General features: G+C 41.0%; 1 protein-coding gene across 3 annotated transcripts in view; it reads left to right on the top strand.

Moving 5' to 3' along the window:
- The window catches only part of LOC126298098 (protein-associating with the carboxyl-terminal domain of ezrin), a 106,458-nt gene extending 94,864 nt beyond the window's left edge, over positions 1 to 11,594 (top strand). For all 3 annotated transcript variants that reach the window (XM_049989417.1, XM_049989419.1, XM_049989418.1), the window contains exon 11: positions 11,150 to 11,594. In XM_049989417.1, coding sequence (XP_049845374.1) covers positions 11,150 to 11,521 — 372 coding nt within the window. In that variant the 3' untranslated portion in view covers positions 11,522 to 11,594. The remainder of the gene's footprint in view (positions 1 to 11,149) is intronic.
- The last annotated feature ends 11,524 nt before the right edge of the window (positions 11,595 to 23,118 follow it).

Genomic DNA, 23,118 nt, shown 5'->3' with positions numbered 1-23,118 from the left:
TCATCTTAGATTTAAAAATCTGGTCAGTTCTCGTGCTTCATTTTTGACTGTATCTCTGTTCAGCATAAGAATAATACGAATATAAACATGATATGTATATTCTTCCGCGTTTGCTGTTATCTCACTCTAGTTTCGTAGTTTATTAGGCAGACAGGATTTAAATGAGATAGCAGTAAACACGAAAGAATACGTGGCATAGTGTTTACATTCATATTATTCTTACGGCATGTGATTCACGATTCATAAAAGTTCCTATTAGCAACTGTCTCTTGTCACAGGTAGGAAAAAATTCAGAACGTAGAGTTTGCCATGCTGACATACATCACAAACAGCCTTGCCAGTCAGATTTTTGTAGTAGATTTTTAGTGATGAGTTCAAATGCAGTGTGTGTTGTTGTTGTCTTCAGTCCGTAGACTGGTTTGATGCAGCTCTCCAAATTTTTCTATCCTGTGCAACACTTATAAAATAAGAATGAAAATCACTTAGAAATCAAACAATGAAATTTAAAACAAAATTTTATTATGTTTGTAACATATCTTATATGAAATGTTTAAAATCTCAGTCATGATTCTGAATTGCTATCACTCGATACTTTTTGCTCATTTCTTCATACAGAGCATCGTCCTCCATACTATCTAGTGCATTGGATATCCAACATTTTTTAAATGCTTGTTGCACAGTCTGATTTGGAACACACTTCCATGCATCATAAAACCATTGATGGACTTTTGACAAACTTGCCCATTTTACACGTCCTGTTTGTGTCAGTTGCCTGTCACTTTTCGAAAGCCAGTCTGTTTACATGTGTTTAAGCTTGCCCTTGAATGGTTTATTCAAACGGACATCTAGTGGTTGCAGAATTGAATTCATCCCACTTGGAATTACTGCCAAGTCCATTTTGCTTTCCTCTAATTTTCATTTTACTGCAGGTGTTGTATGGCCTGCGTACCCATCTAATACCAACAGACTGCATAAACCAAGCATTGTGCCAGGACAAAGATTCCACACACGTCCAATCCATTCCAGAACCATGTCCTCCGAAAACCACCCAGTTTCATTTGCTCATACAATTACAGTTTTTAGAAACACTTCCAATTTCAGTAAAGTCTTTCACTTGAAAACTATGAATGGGGGTAATTTATGTCCATCTGCTGTGCAAGCAAGCATGACAAACATCCGCTGTTTTTCACCCCCCCTGATGTAAGAACACTTATTTCTTTCCTTTGGCATCAACTGTATAATTTGACTACATGTGAAAATATACAGGATTTTGGTCAGCACTTCCTATCTGACCAAGAAAGTATTGCTTTTCTGTGCGCTGCCTAATTATGAAGCGCTGAAATTCCACAAGTTTTTCTTCATAATTTTTCGGCAGCTTCTGTGCAACTGAAGTTCACCTCCAAAGTGAAAAACCCCAGAACTTCAAAACCAGATCAATCCAGCTGTTACTAGCCTTAAAATTTTCGATTTTTTACTCTCTGGCAATTTCATGTGCCTTAATGTTTAAAATTTCGGCATTCACGGGCAGGAATTTCTGGTGCTATTCCTTAACTAATTCATTTAAAATCACTTCCAGTGCATGATATCGGTCACACTTTGGCCCACTAAATGCTTTCTTGCTACTTGAACATTCAAATAATTTGTCTCTTTGCAGTCACCATCGCCTGACGTTGCTCTCAGCAATCCCGTATTGCAAACCTGTGGCATGATTAGAACTTTCTTCTGCAGAAGCGATAACTCCCCTCTTGAATTTGGCAGCTTAATGAAAGTTCTTCACAAAACTCCACGAAGCAATAGGTACCGCTATGTGAAATCTTAATGAGCCCCAGCGTATCAACTCGTGCAACAATCCTAAAGCCTTGTACATTGTTGGTATTTTTGTGTAAAGAAATTTATTTCTGCTGCTACGAGTATTTGAAACGCTACTACACTCGAAGATGTAGCATATGAAATTTCTATGTACTTTGTTGGATAATGTATGAAAATGCAGTAGTCGAAACTCGGGGTGGAGAAAAAAGCTCATCTTCTAGCCTTTTTTTAAATTAATTTACTGACATAGAGGTTTTGGTGACAGTATTTATCTTTGTGCCTGCAAAGTATGCCTGTGTAGTGCTACATATATTCAACAGCAGAAGTTAGTTGTGGTGGCACCTACCAACATTTTTCAGAACTTCAACTTACTTTGCACTCGATTCTAAGCCACAGGCGGTTTTTTGGATAGCAAAAATCGGAAAAAAAGTGTGGCTTAGATTCGAGTAAATGTCAGCTTTATCTAAATAATAGTTTTGTTATGGGACTTTTTAACATTGATGATGATGATGATGATGATGATGATGATGATGATATAGATATAGTACTGTATGTGTGGAAGATAAACAATGGAAAGAGTAAAGGTAACAGTTCCTGTATAGTTGAGGCATTAAGCGGTAGTCAGGAATAAAATTAAGTTGGAATTCATAGCTAATCTATTGAATAATGTCTTTCCTCAGAACCAACAGACATCCTGTGTTTAGGTGTGTTTTTGTTACTGTGTTGTCTAAAATCTTAACTGTGCATTTTGTCATGTTTGTGTGTCTATCACTTAGTGCCCTAACTATGCAGTGTGAGTGGTTTACACCATCCGTTGTTCATGTTGAGTCCATTTCATTCAAACGGATAAAGAGGAACTACGTATTGTCATAAAATTCATATTGAAAACGTTATTGACACTGGAAATTATCCCAACTATCATTTATGAAGAGTCTGCTACTTTGTTTTCAATAGTTAGAAAATGGGTTACTGAATCAGATGTGCCATACTTATTTCAAGGATGACCTACAAGCAAGATGTCATGGAATTGGGTGATATGTGAATAAAGGTGTCTGAAACGGTTGGTGACATAGGCATATCAGCAGAAGAAGAGTATACCATATTTTTCACTAAGAATTAGTGAATTTCACATTTCTTGGATCTTAACAAAAAGCAAATACAGAAACAAATGTGAAAACAATCTGGCACTTCATATGAGCTGTACTCATCGTTGCCAAAAGTGCTGATGATTCTCTGTTTGCTTTCAAGATCAATTGAACTTCACACTGTATTAATCTGGGGTTTGTCTTCCACCCTGTGAGCAGTCTTTGCTTCGCCACATTGCACCTACATACAGTAAAAATAGAATTGAAAATATCTGTAGAAACATCACAGGATTGCCACCTGACATCCAGTGTGTGTGTGTGTGTGTGTGTGTGAGAGAGAGAGAGAGAGAGAGAGAGAGAGAGAGAGAGAGAGAGAGAGAATATTCTGTATTAGTTAGCTCTGAAGGAGAACATTGTCTGAAAGCTTGGTAACAATTTAATTTTCTTTGTGTCCCTATCAGCTGTTCAGCACCTCAACTATATGAAGGGTTTTTACTTTTATCCCTTCCATTATTTGTATTCCACAAAGTACTTTCCAGAAGTATTCATCCAGAGTATTTCACAGGACACTATTAAAGATATACACAAAGCTGCATAAAAAATAACTGTAGAAGGTGGAGAAATTGTTTGCACACATTGAGAGTATTGAAAAATAACATTGGTATTGTGATGCTTTATGTTGTCACATCCAGTAAATTGTAAGAACGTATGTATTACTGCCAGTGGCACCTGGTAAGAAGCATTATTGACTAGTGATACATTTGTCCTTATGTCAAGCATGTGACATGTGCTTATATTTCCCCAGTGTCAATAGTGATTTGCAACGAAGTGTAACTGCAGTCCACTGTCAGAGTTGTGCAAGGATGCTGCTTGGAATACCAAAGTCGAGTGCGTGCGCGCGCGCGCACACGCACGCACGCACGCACGCACGCACGCACGCACACACACACACACACACACACACACACACACACACACGAATGCGTGCATGTGCACTCACTCACTCTTAGGCCAACTGGGCACATAAGTGATGGTCAGTAAGCATTTGCTTGGAGACAAAACACTCCATGGATTTCAATCAGTCGAAGGTACTGATGCAAACCTTAGGATTCCATTATTAACATAATCAGTTGAAGTCATTATCATGGAAAACATTATTAGCCATGACTCAGGGTGCCACCTCGGTGTATTTATTTATTACAATACCTATCCTGTAGATAAATTTTGCACGGTAATGCATGGATGTGGAATGAGTCAAACAGAATCACAAATGCAGATTAAGAATACAAATTAGAAAATAATAATAATAAAAAAAATGACTATAAGTAAGTTCTAATTACACTTACAAACAGGTGTTTAGGTAATATATGAAAATTATATCTTAACAGTTATTTATTTAAAAAAATGTTATTCTTAACTTAAAGAACACAAATTAATGTAATTAAAGCAGCAAGATAAATTGGAGGAGGAATACACAGAAATTATTTTATCTTACTGTTTGTTGTTGTCTTCAGTCCTGAGACTGGTTTGATGCAGCTCTCCATGCTACTCTATCCTGTGCAAGCTGCTTCATCTCCCAGTACCTACTGCAACCTACATCCTTCTGAATCTGCTTAGTGTACTCATCTCTCGGTCTCCCTCTACGATTTTTACCCTCCACGCTGCCCTCCAATGCTAAATTTGTGATCCCATGATGCCTCAAAACATGTCCTACCAACCGATCCCTTCTTCTAGTCAAGTTGTGCCACAAACTTCTCTTCTCCCCAATCCTATTCAATACCTCCTCATTAGTTACGTGATCTATCCACCTTATCTTCAGTATTCTTCTGTAGCACCACATTTCGAAAGCTTCTATTCTCTTCTTGTCCAAACTAGTTATCGTCCATGTTTCACTTCCATACATGGCTACACTCCAAACAAATACTTTCAGAAACGACTTCCTGATACATAAATCTATATTCGATGTTAACAAATTTCTCTTCTTCAGAAACGCTTTCCTTGCCATTGCCAGTCTACATTTTATATCCTCTCTACTTCGACCATCATCAGTTATTTTACTTCCTAAATAGCAAAACTCCTTTACTACTTTAAGTGTCTCATTTCCTAATCTAATTCCCTCAGCATCACCCGATTTAATTTGACTACATTCCATTATCCTCGTTTTGCTTTTGTTAATGTTCATCTTATATCCTCCTTTCAAGACACTGTCCATTCCGTTCAACTGCTCTTCCAAGTCCTTTGCCGTCTCTGACAGAATTACAATGTCATCGGCGAACCTCAAAGTTTTTACTTCGTCTCCATGAATTTTAATACCTACTCCAAATTTTTCTTTTGTTTCCTTTACTGCTTGCTCAATATACAGATTGAATAACATCGGGGAGAGGCTACAACCCTGTCTCACTCCTTTCCCAACCACTGCTTCCCTTTCATGCCCCTCGACTCTTATTACTGCCATCTGGTTTCTGTACAAATTATAAATAGCCTTTCGCTCCCTGTATTTTACCCCTGCCACCTTTAGAATTTGAAAAAGAGTATTCCAGTCAACATTGTCAAAAGCTTTCTCTAAGTCTACAAATGCTAGAAACGTAGGTTTGCCTTTTCTTAATCTTTCTTCTAAGATAAGTCGTAAGGTCAGTATTGCCTCACGTGTTCCAACATTTCTACGGAATCCAAACTGATCCTCCCCGAGGTCTGCATCTACCAGTTTTTCCATTCGTCTGTAAAGAATTCGCGTTAGTATTTTGCAGCCGTGGCTTATTAAACTGATAGTTCGGTAATTTTCACATCTGTCAGCACCTGCTTTCTTTGGGATTGGAATTATTATATTCTTCTTGAAGTCTGAGGGTATTTCGCCTGTCTCATACATCTTGCTCACCAGCTGGTAGAGTTTTGTCATGATTGGCTCTCCCAAGGCCGTCAGTAGTTCTAATGGAATGTTGTCTACTCCGGGGGCCTTGTTTCGACTCAGGTCTTTCAGTGCTCTGTCAAACTCTTCACGCAGTATCATATCCCCCATTTCGTCTTCATCTACATCCTCTTCTATTTCCATAATATTGTCCTCAAGTACATCGCCCTTGTATAAACCTTCTATATACTCCTTCCACCTTTCTGCCTTCCCTTCTTTGCTTAGAACTGGGCTGCCATCTGAGCTCTTGATATTCATACACGTGGTTCTCTTCTCTCCAAAGGTCTCTTTAATTTTCCTGTAGGCAGTATCTATCTTACCCCTAGTGAGATAAGCTTCTACATCCTTACATTTGTCCTCTAGCCATCCCTGTTTAGCCATTTTGCACTTCCTGTCGATCTCATTTTTGAGACGTTTGTATTCCTTTTTGCCTGCTTCATTTACTGCATTTTTATATTTTCTCCTTCCATCAATTAAATTCAATATTTCTTCTGTTACCCAAGGATTTCTAGCAGCCCTCGTCTTTGTACCTACTTTATCCTCTGCTGCCTTCACTACTACATCCCTCAGAGCTACCCATTCTTCTTCTACTGTATTTCTTTCCCCTATTCCTGTCAATTGTTCCCTTATGCTCTCTCTGAAACTCTGTACAACCTCTGGTTCTTTCAGTTTATCCAGGTCCCATCTCCTTAATTTCCCACATTTTTGCAGTTTCTTCAGTTTTAATCTACAGGTCATAACCAATAGATTGTGGTCAGAGTCCACATCTGCCCCTGGAAATGTCTTACAACTTAAAACCTGGTTCCTAAATCTCTGTTTTACCATTATATAATCTATCTGATACCTTTTAGTATCTCCAGGGTTCTTCCACGTATACAACCTTCTTTCATGATTCTTAAACCAAGTGTTAGCTATGATTAAGTTGTCCTCTGTGCAAAATTCTACTAGGCGGCTTCCTCTTTCATTTCTTAGCCCCAATCCATATTCACCTACTATGTTTCCTTCTCTCCCTTTTCCTACACTCGAATTCCAGTCACCCATTACTATTAAATTTTCGTCTCCCTCCACTATCTGAATAATTTCTTTTATTTCATCGTACATTTCTTCAATTTCTTCATCATCTGCAGAGCTAGTTGGCATATAAACTTGTACTACTGTAGTAGGTGTGGGCTTCGTATCTATCTTGGCCACAATAATGCGTTCACTATGCTGTTTGTAGTAGCTTACCCGCATTCCTATTTTCCTATTCATTATTAAACCTACTCCTGCATTACCCCTATTTGATTTTGTGTTTATAACCCTGTAGTCACCTGACCAGAAGTCTTGTTCCTCCTGCCACCGAACTTCACTAATTCCCACTATATCTAACTTTAACCTATCCATTTCCCTTTTTAAATTTTCTAACCTACCTGCCCGATTAAGGGATCTGACATTCCACGCTCCGATCCGAAGAACGCCAGTTTTCTTTCTCCTGATAACGACATCCTCCTGAGTAGTCCCCGCCCGGAGATCCGAATGGGGGACTATTTTACCTCTGGAATATTTTACCCAAGAGGATGCCATCATCATTTAATCATACAGTAAAGCTGCATGTCCTCGGGAAAAATTACGGCTGTAGTTTCCCCTTGCTTTCAGCCGTTCGCAGTACCAGCACAGCAAGGCCGTTTTGGTTAATGTTGCAAGGCCAGATCAGTCAATCATCCAGACTGTTGCCCCTGCAACTACTGAAAAGGCTGCTGCCCCTCTTCAGGAACCACACGTTTGTCTGGCCTCTCAACAGGTACCCCTCCGTTGTGGCTGCACCTACGGTACGGCCATCTGTATCGCTGAGGCACGCAAGCCTCCCCACCAACGGCAAGGTCCATGGTTCATGGGGGGGGGGGGGTTATCTTACTATGATAAAGAATTCATGTAGAGAGTAAAAACTTTTTCCGAGCAAGAACTCCTGTAGGTTGTTTTTAAATAGTATATTATTACGTCATAGACATGTAATACTGCTTGAAAGTGGGCTGAAGATTATTGTGCTTATGTATTTTAGATCTTTTGCACCAGAGATTTTTTTTTGTTTTTTCCCTAAGTTACAGTACATAGCACATTTCCCTCTTGTTATGATGATGGGATGACATTCATTTCATATTGAAGGTGACTGTGAAGCATGAAAGAGATATTTGAGGTTGTGGTTCGTAGCCTTATTTGCTTAAAAAGATTACAACATAAGGTTCTTGGAGGCACTCCATACAATATTTGGATAATGTTTTTATGACTTGCAAAGACTTTTATCAATAGTGATAAATTACCCCAGAGTATTCCGCAACAAATAAGTAAATGGAGGTAGCCAAAGTAGCAGATTTTGAGACACCGGTCCTCAATTTTGGGAGTTATTCTGATGACAAATGTTGCTGAGCTAAGCCTTTTCAGGATTTGGTGGATGTGGCATTCCTAGTTAAGAGTGCTACTATGTAGATGCCTAAGAATTTAAAGTATTGTACCTTCTGTGTCTACTGGCTCTCATGGGCAATGTTTATCTTCTGTGGGCTTTTGTGGCCAGAATGGAAATGAATGTTATTGGTCTTGGTGAAGTTTACTGATACAGAATTTACTGTAAACCAGTTCAGAACATCTGCAGGTAATTGGTTGGCATTTAACTTTGTCGGTGAATATTTTATTGTCTGTCACAATATTTGTGTCATTTGCAAACATTGTAAAGTTGCTTGCTTTGTTTGAGGAAAGTGGTAGGTCGTTTATACTCTCACGTTGTGTGTCAGAATGATTCACAGAAGGCTGTAGGGCAAGACAAGATGGGTCACATCGCACCACCCAGCCCACCCTCAAGAAGAGCGACACCTCATCCAAATGGTATTGCATGTCAGATCTGGTTCCTTTCCAGCTCTGGCGCAACCATGGGAAAGTTTAACGCATCGTACACTATCAGGGGTGACAGTCCATTACTGTTTATTGTTGCGTAGGTTACGTGCACATCGCCGTCTCCTTCGCCTACCTTTGACTAACGCGCAGAAACATGTTAGGTGGCAGTGTTGTATTGAACAATGCTGCTGGGGAAAGGAATGGCATCAAATAGTGTTTTGGACGAGTCCAGGTTCTGTTGGTGGTTTTTTTTTTTTTTAAATGATGACCGCTTTTTGGTTTGCTGCAGTTAGGGGGAGCAGCATCTTGGTGATTGCATTCGTGCAAGACATACAGAGCCAACTCGAGGCCTTATGGTATTGGGTGATATTGGGTACCACTCCAAGTCACTGTTGGTGCGTGTCCAGGGCACTGTGACCAGTTTGACCTATGTGACTGATATCCTGTGACCCGTAGCCATACCCTTTCCACATTTCACCTTATCCCACACATTTTTGATTGGCGACCCAGTGCCAACAACCACAGATGAACTTCAGAACCAGGTGAATGTAGCATGGGTGGCTATAAAACAGGACGCCATTTGTACTTTATACTCGTTGATGCCATCACCTGTGGAACAAGTTATCGGGGCCCATAGAGAACCCTGTGCTTACTAGGCAACAGAATACATGCTGAATTTAGGTGACAAAATGCTAATCATTTCTTTGGAATATACTAATGTACATGTCGTGTGAATATGAACTTCCTATTTCTAGTCTTTCTCAAGGTGTTCTGTTTTTTTCTGAACGCGAGTGTATATATGAGAAGTAGAAGGGGACCAAGGACAGAACCTTGTGGGAATCCATAATGTACTGTTCCCCAGTCAGACTCGTCCACTCCTACCTGCTTGTTTTTACCATAACACTGTTTTCTGTTGCCTGCCCTGTAGATAGGATTTGAGCCAGTTGCCCATTTGTCGTCAGTTTCCGTAGTCTAGTGTGACCAGATTTCCAAAATAAAAATATGGGGCCCAAATTAGAAATTGAAATAATCAACATTTTGTGGAACCTTTTGTTAATGCTATGTCTATATACTAGTTTTGTGTCAAACTACTTGGTTTATGCTACAACTACGTAGATCATCGTACCATTTTCCTCAAATTCACATACCATTTTCCTCAAATTCACATTAAACAAACTGTCAAAATACCGTGCATTACTAATTGAGTAAATATTTTATTGTTTTATTTTTGTCACATGCAAACACAATCTATCACTTTAATACATGGCAAACCAGGCAGATGAAGCATATTATGTGCAAGAATTTGCACACACATTACTGATTGGCAGTGGGCAGAGCTATCCATTCAAAGTTTCCCAGCACAGCAGAGGAGGATGGTTGTTTGTGTGATGCACAATGTTGGAGCCGACCAGGCCTGTCGCAATAGACAGTGGACCTTGTGAGGGACGTGATTATGTGAAGTCCTAACATCCTTCAGCCAGCAGTGTGGAAAATCCTGTGTAAGTGATTGAGAGTGAATTTGCAGCCCCTGCAAACCATAAGCCATGACAACAAATTCACCCTCTGCAGTTTTGCATTGATACGCAGAACCATCTTGAAAATGACGATTTTGCTAGCAAGTTAATCTTCAGTGATGAAGCCACTTTTAATCTTTTGGGAAAGGTCAACTGACATAACACCACATATTAGGGACAGACAATCCACATGCAACTGTCAATCATTCCCAGAATTATGAGAAAGTTAATTTGTTCTGTGTTGTGCCCAGCAAGACAGTTTATGTATTTTTCTTCTCTTGGAGGAGAGCCTTTGGTATCACCTATCTTGAAATGCTGCAGTTGTGGCTAATGCCACATCTTGAAACTGATAGCAGGGATTTCAGGGTTCAACAAGACAGTGTCCCTTCACATTTCCACAATTGCATATGAGATTACCTGAACGAGATGTTACCACATTGCTGGATAAGTCATGTTGAGGCTGTTGATCTGGCACTACTCCAGTGGCCACTGCCATTCCTGAACTTGATGCTTTGAATTATTTTTTCTTTGTGGGATTACATCAAGGATAGCATTTATATTCCACGTCGACCATAGAACTTTGAAGATTTGCTACACTGCTTTGCAGCAGTTCACACTGTCACTGCAGGGTCGAATGTGGGCAGAAATGGTCTGATTAGATGTGTGCTGTGTGAAGAAGTGTAGACACACCCAGAACATTTATAAACATTCACATACTGTACTATTTGTTACATTGTACTTGACGATTGTATGTACTGATTTTTTGAAATGTTTTATGGATTTAATAATTACCCTAAATTGGTGAATCACATTAACTTTGTACTGTTTACTGATAAAGATTCAATTACATTTTCTCTTTGTACTTGGCCAACTACCCTTCATTATGGGTTATTTTTGTATTTAAATGTAATCTAAGATGAAGAGATTGTGCACTATGTTGATAAGACTGAAATATTTTGTTTTTGTTTCAGGGAGAGAGTAATGTTCAAGATTCTGTATTAGAAGAGAAACCAAAGCCATCCACTAGGAATCAAGAGAAACCATCACAGACATTACATGATATCTCGTTCCTGGATATTAAAAGTGCTCCTACCAGCAGTCAAGATGAATTCAACTATTTCCAGGATATGGAGCCAGTAATATCAAAGCCACCAGTTGCACAGATAGATCAGGACATTGAACATGGTGTACAGACTCATGGGGTTACTTCCAGGCTCTTTGCTGTTGATACTTCAGAGCATGATAAGTGGTTGGCCGAAAGTGATGGTTGGGGTGATGACATAGTTGACTGGGACAACAATGAAAGTCACAAAGATGACCTAGAAAATACAATTGTGACTTAGTTACAAAACAAATGAAAACATAGTTTTGTAAATGTATGTTGTGCTACAAATAAAACAAAACCTCCAGTTGTAATGACTGCCATTTGTTTAAAAAAATTCATAAAGTGTGCGTATGATTTGTTCGTTGCAGAAGTGGTTGCTTGTGTTACGACATGATAGTATTTCCTAATTGTTTGGCAATGTAATAACAACTTCCTTGAGTGAATTTGAGATATATGAAAATCATATTTTTGAACAACATAGCTAAAACAAAGAAATTGGTTTTGAGAGAACTACTGCTTATTGTGAGAATGTTGTGTCAACATTTTCTTTAATTATTTTATGAAGTGTTCCAGGCAGTGCATTAATAAGTGTCTGTAAACAGCCAAAAGTGATCCAGTGCCTTATTATTAAGTGATTGTATGTCTTTCTTAAATGTGTGAACTACATCTGTTAAACAGAGATAAAAACACATCATTACTACAAAAAAGTTAAATGTCGTTCTTTGATTAGCGTACTGTGAATTTAAACAAAATTTTGAAATAATCTGAAGGAAAGTCTCCAACATTATAAGTTATCGGATTTGTAGTTACGGTACAAGAACAGTCTAGTGAAGAGGATAGTTCTTGGTGCATTGAAGATAGTAATATCAGTATAATTATGCCAATTGATACATCTGTAATGTGTTGTTATTGCAGAGGTCAGAAGATTAAGACTAAGCACAAAAGTTAGTACTGTTCCAACTTATTTAGGTGGTGGTGTGGCTATTTCATCAGATGTAAATTGCCAGAACTTGTACAGATACTATATAATATCTTCAGTTTTGATGGTGAATGTAAATAAAAACCATCCCACATCCACTTGTGTAATGTTGCCTCTCAAGTCCCAAAAGAAATGCATAAGGCTATAGCCTCATTTCTGACCAAGCAAGGTGGCAGGTTAGCTGATTCAGTGGACACATTATGGGGAGGCTTTGGATTCAAATCCACCTATTGCACTACCTCTAATGACCACACTCTAGACAGAAAGCCAAACATCAAGCTCTCTTTTATTTTCAGCCTTGTGGTATGTCCATTGACTGAAACCACTGTGTTACCTACTATCTCCTGTGATCAGTGTATTCTGTTTCTCTCCCATTTCTTGGTATTTCAGCAATTATTGACTGAAGATGAATCGCAAAAAGTAATGTACAGAATTGGGATTAATGGCATAAAAATTGAGTTAACAACAATGAGGCCAATAATATTTGCAGTGACATTGTGCAGCAACTACTCCATCAACAAGAAGCGATACTAGTAGTACAACTGAATTATGCAGCATGACCCACCATATGGTGTGTGGTGTTACCACTATCATTTCACTGTTTCCTGTTGTATTCATGTCTGGTTTGTTGGAAAACTTACTGCTTTTATGAGCTCGAATTCTCTGATTTTAATGCTGCAGTCATTTCAGAAGATATTTGTGGGAGGAATTTACATATTTCTCGACTCTTCACGGAATAAGCATTCTCACAACTTCAAAAGTAAACATCTCCCTCAAGCGTACCCAACAGCGAGGTCATCAAAATGCCCTTGCATTTATCAAAAGAAACGAATGTGGAGATAAACAAAATTGTTGTACACTCATGCACTTGAAATGACTATACAGTCACTCAGTGTCACATGCTCTAAAACCAATTAGGAGATAAAGTAGCTATACATAAAACTACCACACAGAAGAGCTAATAGAAAACACAGGGAAATGTGACTGGCTGACACTTATAAAAAAACTTGGGTGAATCAGTCACCCTGTTGACACAGTGAAAACATCTCCCTAAAATCTTGTAAAAAATGGACAATTCACAAAACTTTCAAACTTTAACCACATTTGTTGGAATATTGCTTAAAATAAGGGGCAGATCTGTCTGCAAACTTGCCACAGTTCTTGTTGACAAATAAAATGCAGTACAATAAAATGTGGCGCACAGTGATCTGCACTCAACAAGCACTAAACATTGGAGGGTCCTCTTGTCAGAGTAAGGATCCATCAGTCATGGGACTGTGGCCTATGTGAAGACAAGTAAGAAGGACCTTGTCCCTTTGTCATTGCTGGAAGTATGTCGTGGCTGAGTTGTGGGCTTTACTACACGGAGCTTGTTGTCAGTCACTTCCAGCCACTCATCTTCACATCAACACATGATCTTTTACTTAAACAGCGAAGTGATAGCACGCAGGGAGATGGCACACTGAAATACCTGAGGATCATGACACAGTTCCTTGGGAGCATGATTGTCCCTTTTGTTCCCCACAATTCCCATGTGCCCAGGTACCTGGCAGAAAGACACCTCGTTTCCAAGTTATTTTAGTTGGAGGAGGGCATCCTGGGTATTCTGGATGACTTTATCTGCTGGGTACAAATGTTTGAGAAATTAAAGGCGCTCAGACAAGAAATTTAGCACTTTCAGAACTAGACCCGCCTGTAAAGACAGCTACATAGTTGCAGTGCACTTATAAAATGTCTGTAAATGTCGAATTACAAACAAGCAGGAGTGCAATCTCTCCTGTACTGCATGAAATGTAAAATGACACTGGGCCTCAGCAGTAACCAGGGTAGTAGACAGTTAAAATCCTGGATTTGGGGTTGCACTTGCTCTGCACCGAGTGACTTGAGCAAGTGCTGCACGTGGATTCCAAATGGCAGTGTGGCTCATGGGCGGTTGAAGAAAAGGCATTCCAGAGGTGAGATTAGATTAGTACTTGTTCCATAGATCATGAATACAACACTTTGTAATGATGTGGAATCTGTCAGGTTAATAAAAGGTGTCTATACAAAATATTACATTACACAAAATACTACATGACACCTTTTTTTCGTGGAAATTACCCACTTACTGTATCTAAAAATTCATCTAATGAGTAGGAGTTGCCATTAAGAAATTCTTTTGATTTCCTTTTAAATGCTATACGGCTATCTGTCAGACTTTTGATGCTATTAGGTAAGTGACCAAAGACTTTTGTGGCAGCATAATATATCCCCTTCTGTGCCAAAGTTAGATTTAACCTTGAGTAGTGAAGATCATCATTTCTCCTAGTGTTGTGGTCATGTACACTGCTATTACTTTTGAATTCGTTCGGATTGTTAATAACAAATTTCGTAAGTGACTAGAGGGAAACATTCCACGTGGGAAAAATATATCTAAAAACAAAGATGATGTGACTTACCAAACAAAAGCACTGGCATATCAAGAGACACAAAAACAAACATCCACACAAAATTCAAGCTTTCGCAACCAACGGTTGCTTCTTCAGGAAAGAGGGAAGGAGAGGGAAAGACGAAAGGATGCGGGTTTTAAGGGAGAGGGTAAGGAGTCCTTCCAATCCCGGGAGCGGAAAGACTTATCTTACACACACACACACACACACACACACACACACACACACAAAATCCATCCGCACATTCACAGACACGTGTCTGTGTGTGTGTGTGTGTGTGTGTGTGTGTGTGTGTGTGTGTGTGTGTGTACAGGGTGCGTTCCGAAAGTAATGCAATTATTTTTTTTTAAAGTAATTTATTGAACAGATTTGCACAAACACTTAAAATTCTTCAAAGTACTGTCCTTGGGCCTCTACACATTTTTTCCAGCGACTCTGCCATGACCGGTACGCGCCCTGGAAGGCGTCTTCTGGGACCTCTCGCAAGGTCTTCGTCACGGCGGATTGGATCTCGTCTATGGACGAAAAACAGGTTCCTTTCAGGGCTGACTTAATCCTAGGAAACAAAAAGAAGTCAGCTGGGGCGAGGTCAGGACTATAGGGGGGGGTGGGGCAGCGTTGGCACCTGGTGTTTGGCCAGGAACTCGCGGACTCGTAGCGCGTTGTGGCAAGGCGCGTTGTCGTGATGGAGTTGCCAGGTAGCGGAGATGTCCTTTCTCATCCTGACGACCCTTTTGCGGAGTCTTTCCGGCACATCCACGTAGTAGGCAGCGTTAACTGTCTGTCCTTGAGGAACAAACTCCTTATGGACCACTCCTTTGCTGTCGAAAAAGACAATGAGCATTGTTTTCACTTTTGATTTGCTCATTCTTGCCTTTTTGGGCTTGGGGGACTGATCAGTGTGCCACTCAGAGCTTTGGTGTTTTGTTTCTGGGTCGTATTCAAAAACCCAGGTTTCATCACCAGTGATGACGTTGTCCAAATAATCAGGTTCAATTTCAACACGTTGCAAAAGTTCACTTGAAATTTCCGCTCGGTTGGTCTTTTCGTCGTCTGACAACACCTTGGGCACGAGCTTGGCGCACACTTTCCTCATCGCTAAATCTTCAGTAACAATGCGAAAAACAACAGTAGACGACAAGTTCAGTTCATTGGCAACCATCCTGATACTCAATCGACGGTCAGAGTCCAACAGTTGTCGCACACGAGCCACATTGTTGTCGGTTTTGCTGGTTGACGGCCGCCCAGAGCGTTGTTCGTCGTGAACCTCTTCCCGGCCTTCCTTAAAGGCCTTTAACCACCTCGAAACATGTGAGTAGGACAGAGCAGAGTCCCCGTAAGCCTCACGAATCATTTTGTTAGTATCCTCAAAAGATTTGTTCAGTTTAGCACAAAACTTAATCGCGTAACGTTGCTCGATCGTCGATTCCATTTTTTCCGTGACACGGTTGGCGCGCAGATGTTTACAATAACAGACGTCCTGCCGCTTCCACAGCTCGGAGAGCACTGAAACCGGTTTCGCGGCAAAGCTTAGCGTCCCCCCCACCTACTCCATGTGGCCCGCTCCCACTCCGACTACTAGGAGCGGCGCGGGAAATTCAATTGCATTACTTTCGGAACGTACCCTGTATATATATACTTGTCCTTTTTAAGTGTATACCTATCCTTTTTTCCCCTTAAGGTAAGTCTTTCCACACCCGGGATTGGAATGACTCCTTACCCTCTCCCTTAAAACCCACATCCTTTCGTTTTTCCCTCTCCTTCCTTCTTTCCTGAAGAAGCAACCGTTGGTTGCAAAAGCTTGAATTTTGTGTGTATATTTGTGTTTGTTTGTGTGTCTATCGATCTGCCAGCGCTTTTGTTTGGTAAGTCACATCTTATATATATATTTATTGTGAGGCTACAGTGAAGATCTCGAGCTTTTTAAATAAGTGTCTGTAGGATGATCTTGAATGAGCTCCAGCAATTATTCTGATTACACGCTTCTGTGCAATGAACACACTTTTACTCAATGATGAGTTACCCCTGAATATGATGCCATACAATAGCAGAGAATGAAAATAGGCATGGTAAGCTAATTTACTGAGATGTATATCGCCAAAATTTGCAATGATCCTAATAGCATAAGTAGCTGAACTGAAACGTTTCAACAAATCTTCGTTATGCTTTTTCCAGTTCAACCCCTCAGCAATGCATACAGCTAGAAATTTTGAATATTCTACTTTAGCTACCGATTTCTGATGAAGTCTATATTTATTAATGGTGTCATTCCATTTACTGTGTGGAACTGTATGTACTGTGTTTTGTCAAAGTTTAATGTGAGCCCATTTGCAGAGAACCACTATATGATTTTCTGAAAAACACCGTTTACAATTTCACCAGTTAATTCTTGTCTGTTGGGTGTAATAGCTGTATCAGCAAAAAGTACCACCTTTGCATCTTCAAGAATATAGAACAAGTCATCACCCCATTCTTGATTGTTCCCCAGTTTGAGAAATCACCAGTTTTTTGTATATTATATGAACTGCTTGTTTCAACATTCTGCTCTCTCCCAGTTAGGTGCGATTTAAACCATTTGAGCGCTGCCCCATTCATACCACAGTACTTGAGCTTATCTAGAAGTATTCCACGATTTACGCAATCAAAAGTCTTTGAGAGATCACAAAAAATCCCAACAGGTGACTTCTGGTTACTCAGAGCATTTAATATTTCCTTAGTGAAAGTATATATAACATTTTCCGTTGGAAAAACCTTTCTGGAAACCAAGGTGACATTTTGTTAAAACTTTATTTTTACAAAAGTGTGAAGCTACTCTACAATACATCACTTTTTCAAGAATTTTGGATAAGGAAGGCAGAAGAGAGATTGGGCGGTAGTTGTTGACATCAGACATATCCCCTTCTTTATGCAGTGGTTTAACAATGGCATACTTTTGTCTCTCTGGGAAAATACCCTGCTTGAGAGAGCTATTACATATGTGGCTAAGAATCCCACTTATCTCGTGGGAACAAGCTTTTATTATTCTGCTGGAAATGCCATCAATTCCATGTGAGCTTTTATTCTTGAGAGAGTTTATTATCTTCCTAATAAACAAGAAACAATATGGCATTTGGGCATGTCCAATGCACCATGAGTAGCTGCTGCCGGATGGTAAGTGGCAGTTCTCTGGCCTCAGCACAGAGGCTGGGTCCTATAAGCACCTATGGCTACCCAAATCCCCTCATGGTGGACAGTGTCAATGATCTTCAGATACGAAGGCCTCACTGATCCCTACACTGTGCACCCATAATCCAGCCATGAATGCACAAAAGCCCTATAAAACTGGAGCATAAGTACCCTGTCCACTCCCCAAGACCTGTAGCTAAGGCACTTTTAAGATATTCAGTGCCTTGAGGTTTCTGGTTTTCAGATCTCTCAGGTGTGGCAACCACAATAATTTAGAGTCAAAAATGAGCCCCAGAAACCACACTGGGTCTCTAAAATGTAGGATGGTGTCCCCCATGTGCAAGTCAGGCAAATTAAAAAAAAAAAAAAAAAAAAAAAAGACTAGAATGATTAACATGAACACTCTCACACTTATCCACAGAAAACCAGTCTTTGCAGCCCACTCTAACCACCATCAGCTGAGTTGCAGCTGACAACTTGCTGTTGCAACACTGGAGGGGGAACAGGAAACAGCAAAATTGTTCACAAATAATTGTGGAGACAGGACCATATGAAGATGGGTAGGTGGCCACAAAAACCCCATTGGTGCAGTTGTGCGAGAATACAGTATCTCCAAATAGTATTGTACGCCTTACTGATGTCGAAGAATACGCTGATACAATGATGGTTCCAAATACGCTGATACAGTAATGGTTCTGTAGGAAAGACTGCTGAATAGCCGCTTCTAGCAGGGTCAGGTCCGAAATCCACTCTGAGAGCGGTTAAGGAGTTGTCTGGTCTCTAACAACCAGACAGATGACTGTTAGTCCTTTCCCAGTTTCAGGAGAGGTATCAGAACTGCCTCCCTCCACGATTTGGGGAAGTTGCCAGTGTGCTATATCAGATTAAAACATTTGAGGAGGATTTCCTTTGGCACCACTGGCAAATGTTGAAGCACGAAGTACTGGATTTGGTCATGGACAAGTGCAGTATTGTGAGTCTCAGACAGTGCAGATTCTAGCTCCCACATGGGGAAAGGAACTTTGTAGGCCTCAGAACAGTTGGCTCTGAAGTCCAACTTGCTCCTCTCTACAGTTGCACGGTAATGATGAAATGCCGGATGCTGGCTCGCGTTGGCAGTAGTTTTTGCAAAATGTTCAGCCAGCCTCTGTGCAGTGGTGCGTCTGGGCGTTTGGAGACACTCCTGTTTCAGAACTGCCGGTATTAGTGAACGGCTGCGTTTACCGGAAATCCTCCTGATGGTTTTCCCATACTTTTATAGAATAAGTAGAATGGTTAATGGAGTCCAGGAACACTTGCCATGACTGTTTTTTTGCACTTCTTAATGAAGCATCAAACATCGGTTCTCATGACTCGAAAGGCATTGAGGTTGTCTCCTGTCGGGCGGCATTTAAACTTTTGAAGAGCCACACATCTGGCCGGGATGGCTGAACGGCATTCTTCTGTCCACCAAGGTACAGATCAACTCCTAAGAGGATTGAAAGACAGTGGTATAGAAATGTAAGCGACAAGATGGATAACATGCGTGATGTGGTCCACCTATTCCTGGGCGCTGTCACGGTGTTCAAACAAAGCCAACTGGTTGAACAGCATCCAGTTAGCCCTGCAAATCATCCTTGTTGGGGGCTTCTGTTTCAGCAAGGCACAATCCAGTAGATTAATGCGAATTGGTAAGTGGTCACTGGAATGAAGGTTGTCAATGACCTCCCAGAGAACAGGCTTGGCGAGGGCTGGAGAGCAGAGAGATAGGTTGATGGCCGAGAATGACTCGGCAACATCACAGAAATGACTGGGAGTACCAGTGTTTAGGATGCACTGAGATGTCGGGAGCCTCTCTGAACCTGACCCCAAGGGCAAGTAGAAGTCGAGCCCCACAGGACGTGATGGGCATTGAAATCTCCCAAAAGGAGAAATGGTTGAGGAGTTGTTCTGTATGATCTGTGAGAGCCTCAGAGTCTATTGCATCAAGCAGAGGTAAATACAGAGAGCAAACTAAGCCTCTGACATGTACGAATTTCAGTGCTACTGCTTGCAGGTTGGTAGCCCGGGAGAGAGCAGAAGAGTGGTGCACATTATTGACAAACACTGCGACCCCTCCCTTGACTCTTTCACCTGACAGGTCATCCTTGCGGTATAGCGTATAGCTCCGTAGCACAGGGATGTCTGTATCTTTAAAATGTGTTTCTTGCAAATCAAAGCTCAAGGGGCGTGTCTGTGTTAGGAGTTTCAGTTCCCCCACATGAGTCCTGAACCCATTCAAGTTCCACTGTAGTATGAGAGCCATGTCATCGGTGTAGTTTTAATTTACCCTTATCTTTGCACTAGGGAGGCGAAGCCCTTGTAAAGCAAGGGCGAATGGAGGGGCTGCCTGGATCTGAGGCATCTAACTCCATGACTTCCTCCTCATCGATCAGGCTTCCCAGAGTGACGTCTGACAGTGCCCGGGACAGCTTGTGATCTAACGTTGGGATCCTTTCCCTGCATCCTGTCCCATCGAGGATGAGGGGGAAAGGGATGTTAAGAGGCACTCTGCTTTATGTGTGACTTCTGGATGCCCAGTGCTGAACTGTTGTTAGTCTTCCCTGTTGCATCAGTGTGGATTGCTTTGTGCTTACTCTTTTTTCCTGGGCATGCACACAAACAAGTACAAATGCTTGTGGATACAGGCACGCTAGATGTTGTCTGCTTTGAAGCGTCCACCTTGGGAATAGATTTATGCATCGTGGAAGAAAATGAGGTGGCAGAGACGGAGTTTCATCACCTTATATTCTTCGTTGGCTTCAGCATAGGGGATCTGCTTGGTCACTTTTATTTCCCATATTTTTGCATTCCTCAGCTAAAACAGGACTGTCTCAGCTCCAGACTAGGTGGTTTCCAGAGCAGTTGGGACAGATCGCTGGAGACGGGCAGTCAGTCCCAGCATCATGAGTTGCTTTTCCGCACTTCTCGCAAATCACTTCATCTCCATGACTCATGGTTGTATGGCCAAACATTAAGTCGAAGGAACCTTGCCATAATATGTTCAGCCAGTGTCGGAGAATTGAGTGTGACATTGGAAGTGGCAGTCTTTTCAGTGTCTCCATTAGTCCTTCGTATTCATTGCTCCACATTTACTATCCACTGGGATGTCCATTCTTGTTTCAGTTCCACTATGTCCATGATGTCCCGACACGTGACAATGCCCTTACTGGAGTTGAGAGAGTTGTGCATCTCAAAAATATCATATTCATCCAGTTTCTGCGATTTCTTAAGAAGTTCCACTTGCTTTGACACATTAGTTTTGGCCAACAAGGAGTCATTATGCAGTCGTTTTATAGATTTCAAAGTTCCAGCAAGGTCTTCCAAACCCTTATGGATACAGGAGCTGGACATCTTTTCAAATATCCCCTCCTTCCTCTTTATCACCAAAAACACATTTTTGTTTATGACTCCATGAGCCCTGTTACCGAAGTCCAACGTATTCTTATCATCAGGAGGACTAGCCTATCTCATTCTCTTGGATGAATGGGTGTGAATACTTCCAGGCAGTACACCCTTTCCACTGGGAAGAGAAGAAGATTTTGCAGGTTCCATCTTGGTCCTACGAGCAACTAGGGAAATAAGGGCCCACTAAGACAAAGCCCGCATGCCTGAGTAAGCCTTATACAACTGAGGTGTGGCAGGTTTCCCAGAGATTGCCCACTAATGACTGTTCCACCTCAACAGTCATGCATGGCATCAGCACACAGCACAGCTTGAGATGGAAGTTTTTTTTATAGAGGTTTATTCCGTCCTTGCAGTCTGGGAGGTCAAGTCGAGATCCCTGTTCCCTGAGACACACAACGTTCCACTGTCACACCACACGATGGTTGCTGAAGCATGCACAGAGCTTATGGTGACAGGACACTGGCATCGTTTACCAGATCCCAGCTCAGGAACCCTGGGGTCGCCAAGCCCGTAACCGGCAAATGAATGATGAGCTCTTGAGGGCACAAGTGATGCTGCTATTCTGTAGATCTTTTGTATTAATACTGTATTCCAGGTTACATTCTCTAGATTCAACATATTTCGAAAAGACCGGATTGATGTGAAGGGTGGATGTACCAGCAATTAACAGTGCTGTGTTGCTATGGTCAGCACTGTAGTTTGTGGCAGCACTTATAAAACTACCAGATGGGTCATTTACAGTCATGTCAATTTACTGCCCACGAGATAAGTCGTATCAAAAGAACTATGAAAGGAAATTTTCTCTCGGGGCCAGCATTCTTTCTTAATGTGCTGCAACTCGATTGGTCATGTTAAAGCATGGGGATGCAGGCTGCAGACCAAAATTTGTGTAACTATTCATTTAGTAAGAAAAGATCATATGCTTTCTTTTGTCACACAGCTTTGCCCATGGCAGTGTCTTCATCTTATTAAAGAAACTTAGCTGTTAATATTTTGTGCAGTCCATATATCACTATGCATGCTTGAGAAGGATGTCTTGAAAAACCCCATAGGGTCAGCTCATTATCCCATTCAGATCCTTTCAACAACAAACTTGCGTTCTCCACCCTAGATAGCTGGGCCTGGCAAATGGAACAGTGGAGAAACTGACAGAGAAGGTATCCAGCATGGATAAAGGATGAATGAACAATTTCCCTACTCATCCTATTTGCACATGACTGGTTTGGAGAGAGCAGCTTCTACACCCATGCTGAGGAAAATAGATCACTGCCACAGTAATAAGCAGCCTACAGCAGGGTGGAATCTGGAATGCTCAGTGGCCATTGCTTCAAGTATATCAGTGTTATGAGAATTAAGACAGCAGCCCATGCAGGAAATGAGCCTAAAATACAAATGCATCAATGCCCAGGGTCAAGCCATTCTTGAAACATTGCAATAGGGATACTTTGAAGTCATTCTGTACCTCACTCATATGGGACGCATAAAAATGTGCTCGCAGAAAATGTGCTCATAATATCATAGATGCGTCCACAAGCAGGAGTGAAGACTTTGTGATACAGTTGCCCCACCTTTTAACCCTTAAGCAATTTAATTTGATTTCATGGCAGATCACTACCTACATGCCCCCATTACTTTGTGGGGACTTTAAATTGTAACCAAGCAAACCTTCAACACTGTCCCTAAGAGTGATAACATTTGTCACCTGGTGATTACACTTTTTCCATCAAAGGCATTACAGCAGCTGTTACACGTCCTCAATTAAATGTGGCCTACAGAATCTCTTCCAATGACAGGAATCATTCAAATTAATCAGTTCATACTGAAATGAGGAAAAAG

Source organism: Schistocerca gregaria, chromosome X (genome assembly GCF_023897955.1).
Source record: "Schistocerca gregaria isolate iqSchGreg1 chromosome X, iqSchGreg1.2, whole genome shotgun sequence".
Classification (NCBI taxonomy): Eukaryota; Metazoa; Arthropoda; class Insecta; order Orthoptera; family Acrididae; genus Schistocerca; species Schistocerca gregaria.
This window is presented reverse-complemented; position numbering and strand designations above follow the sequence as displayed.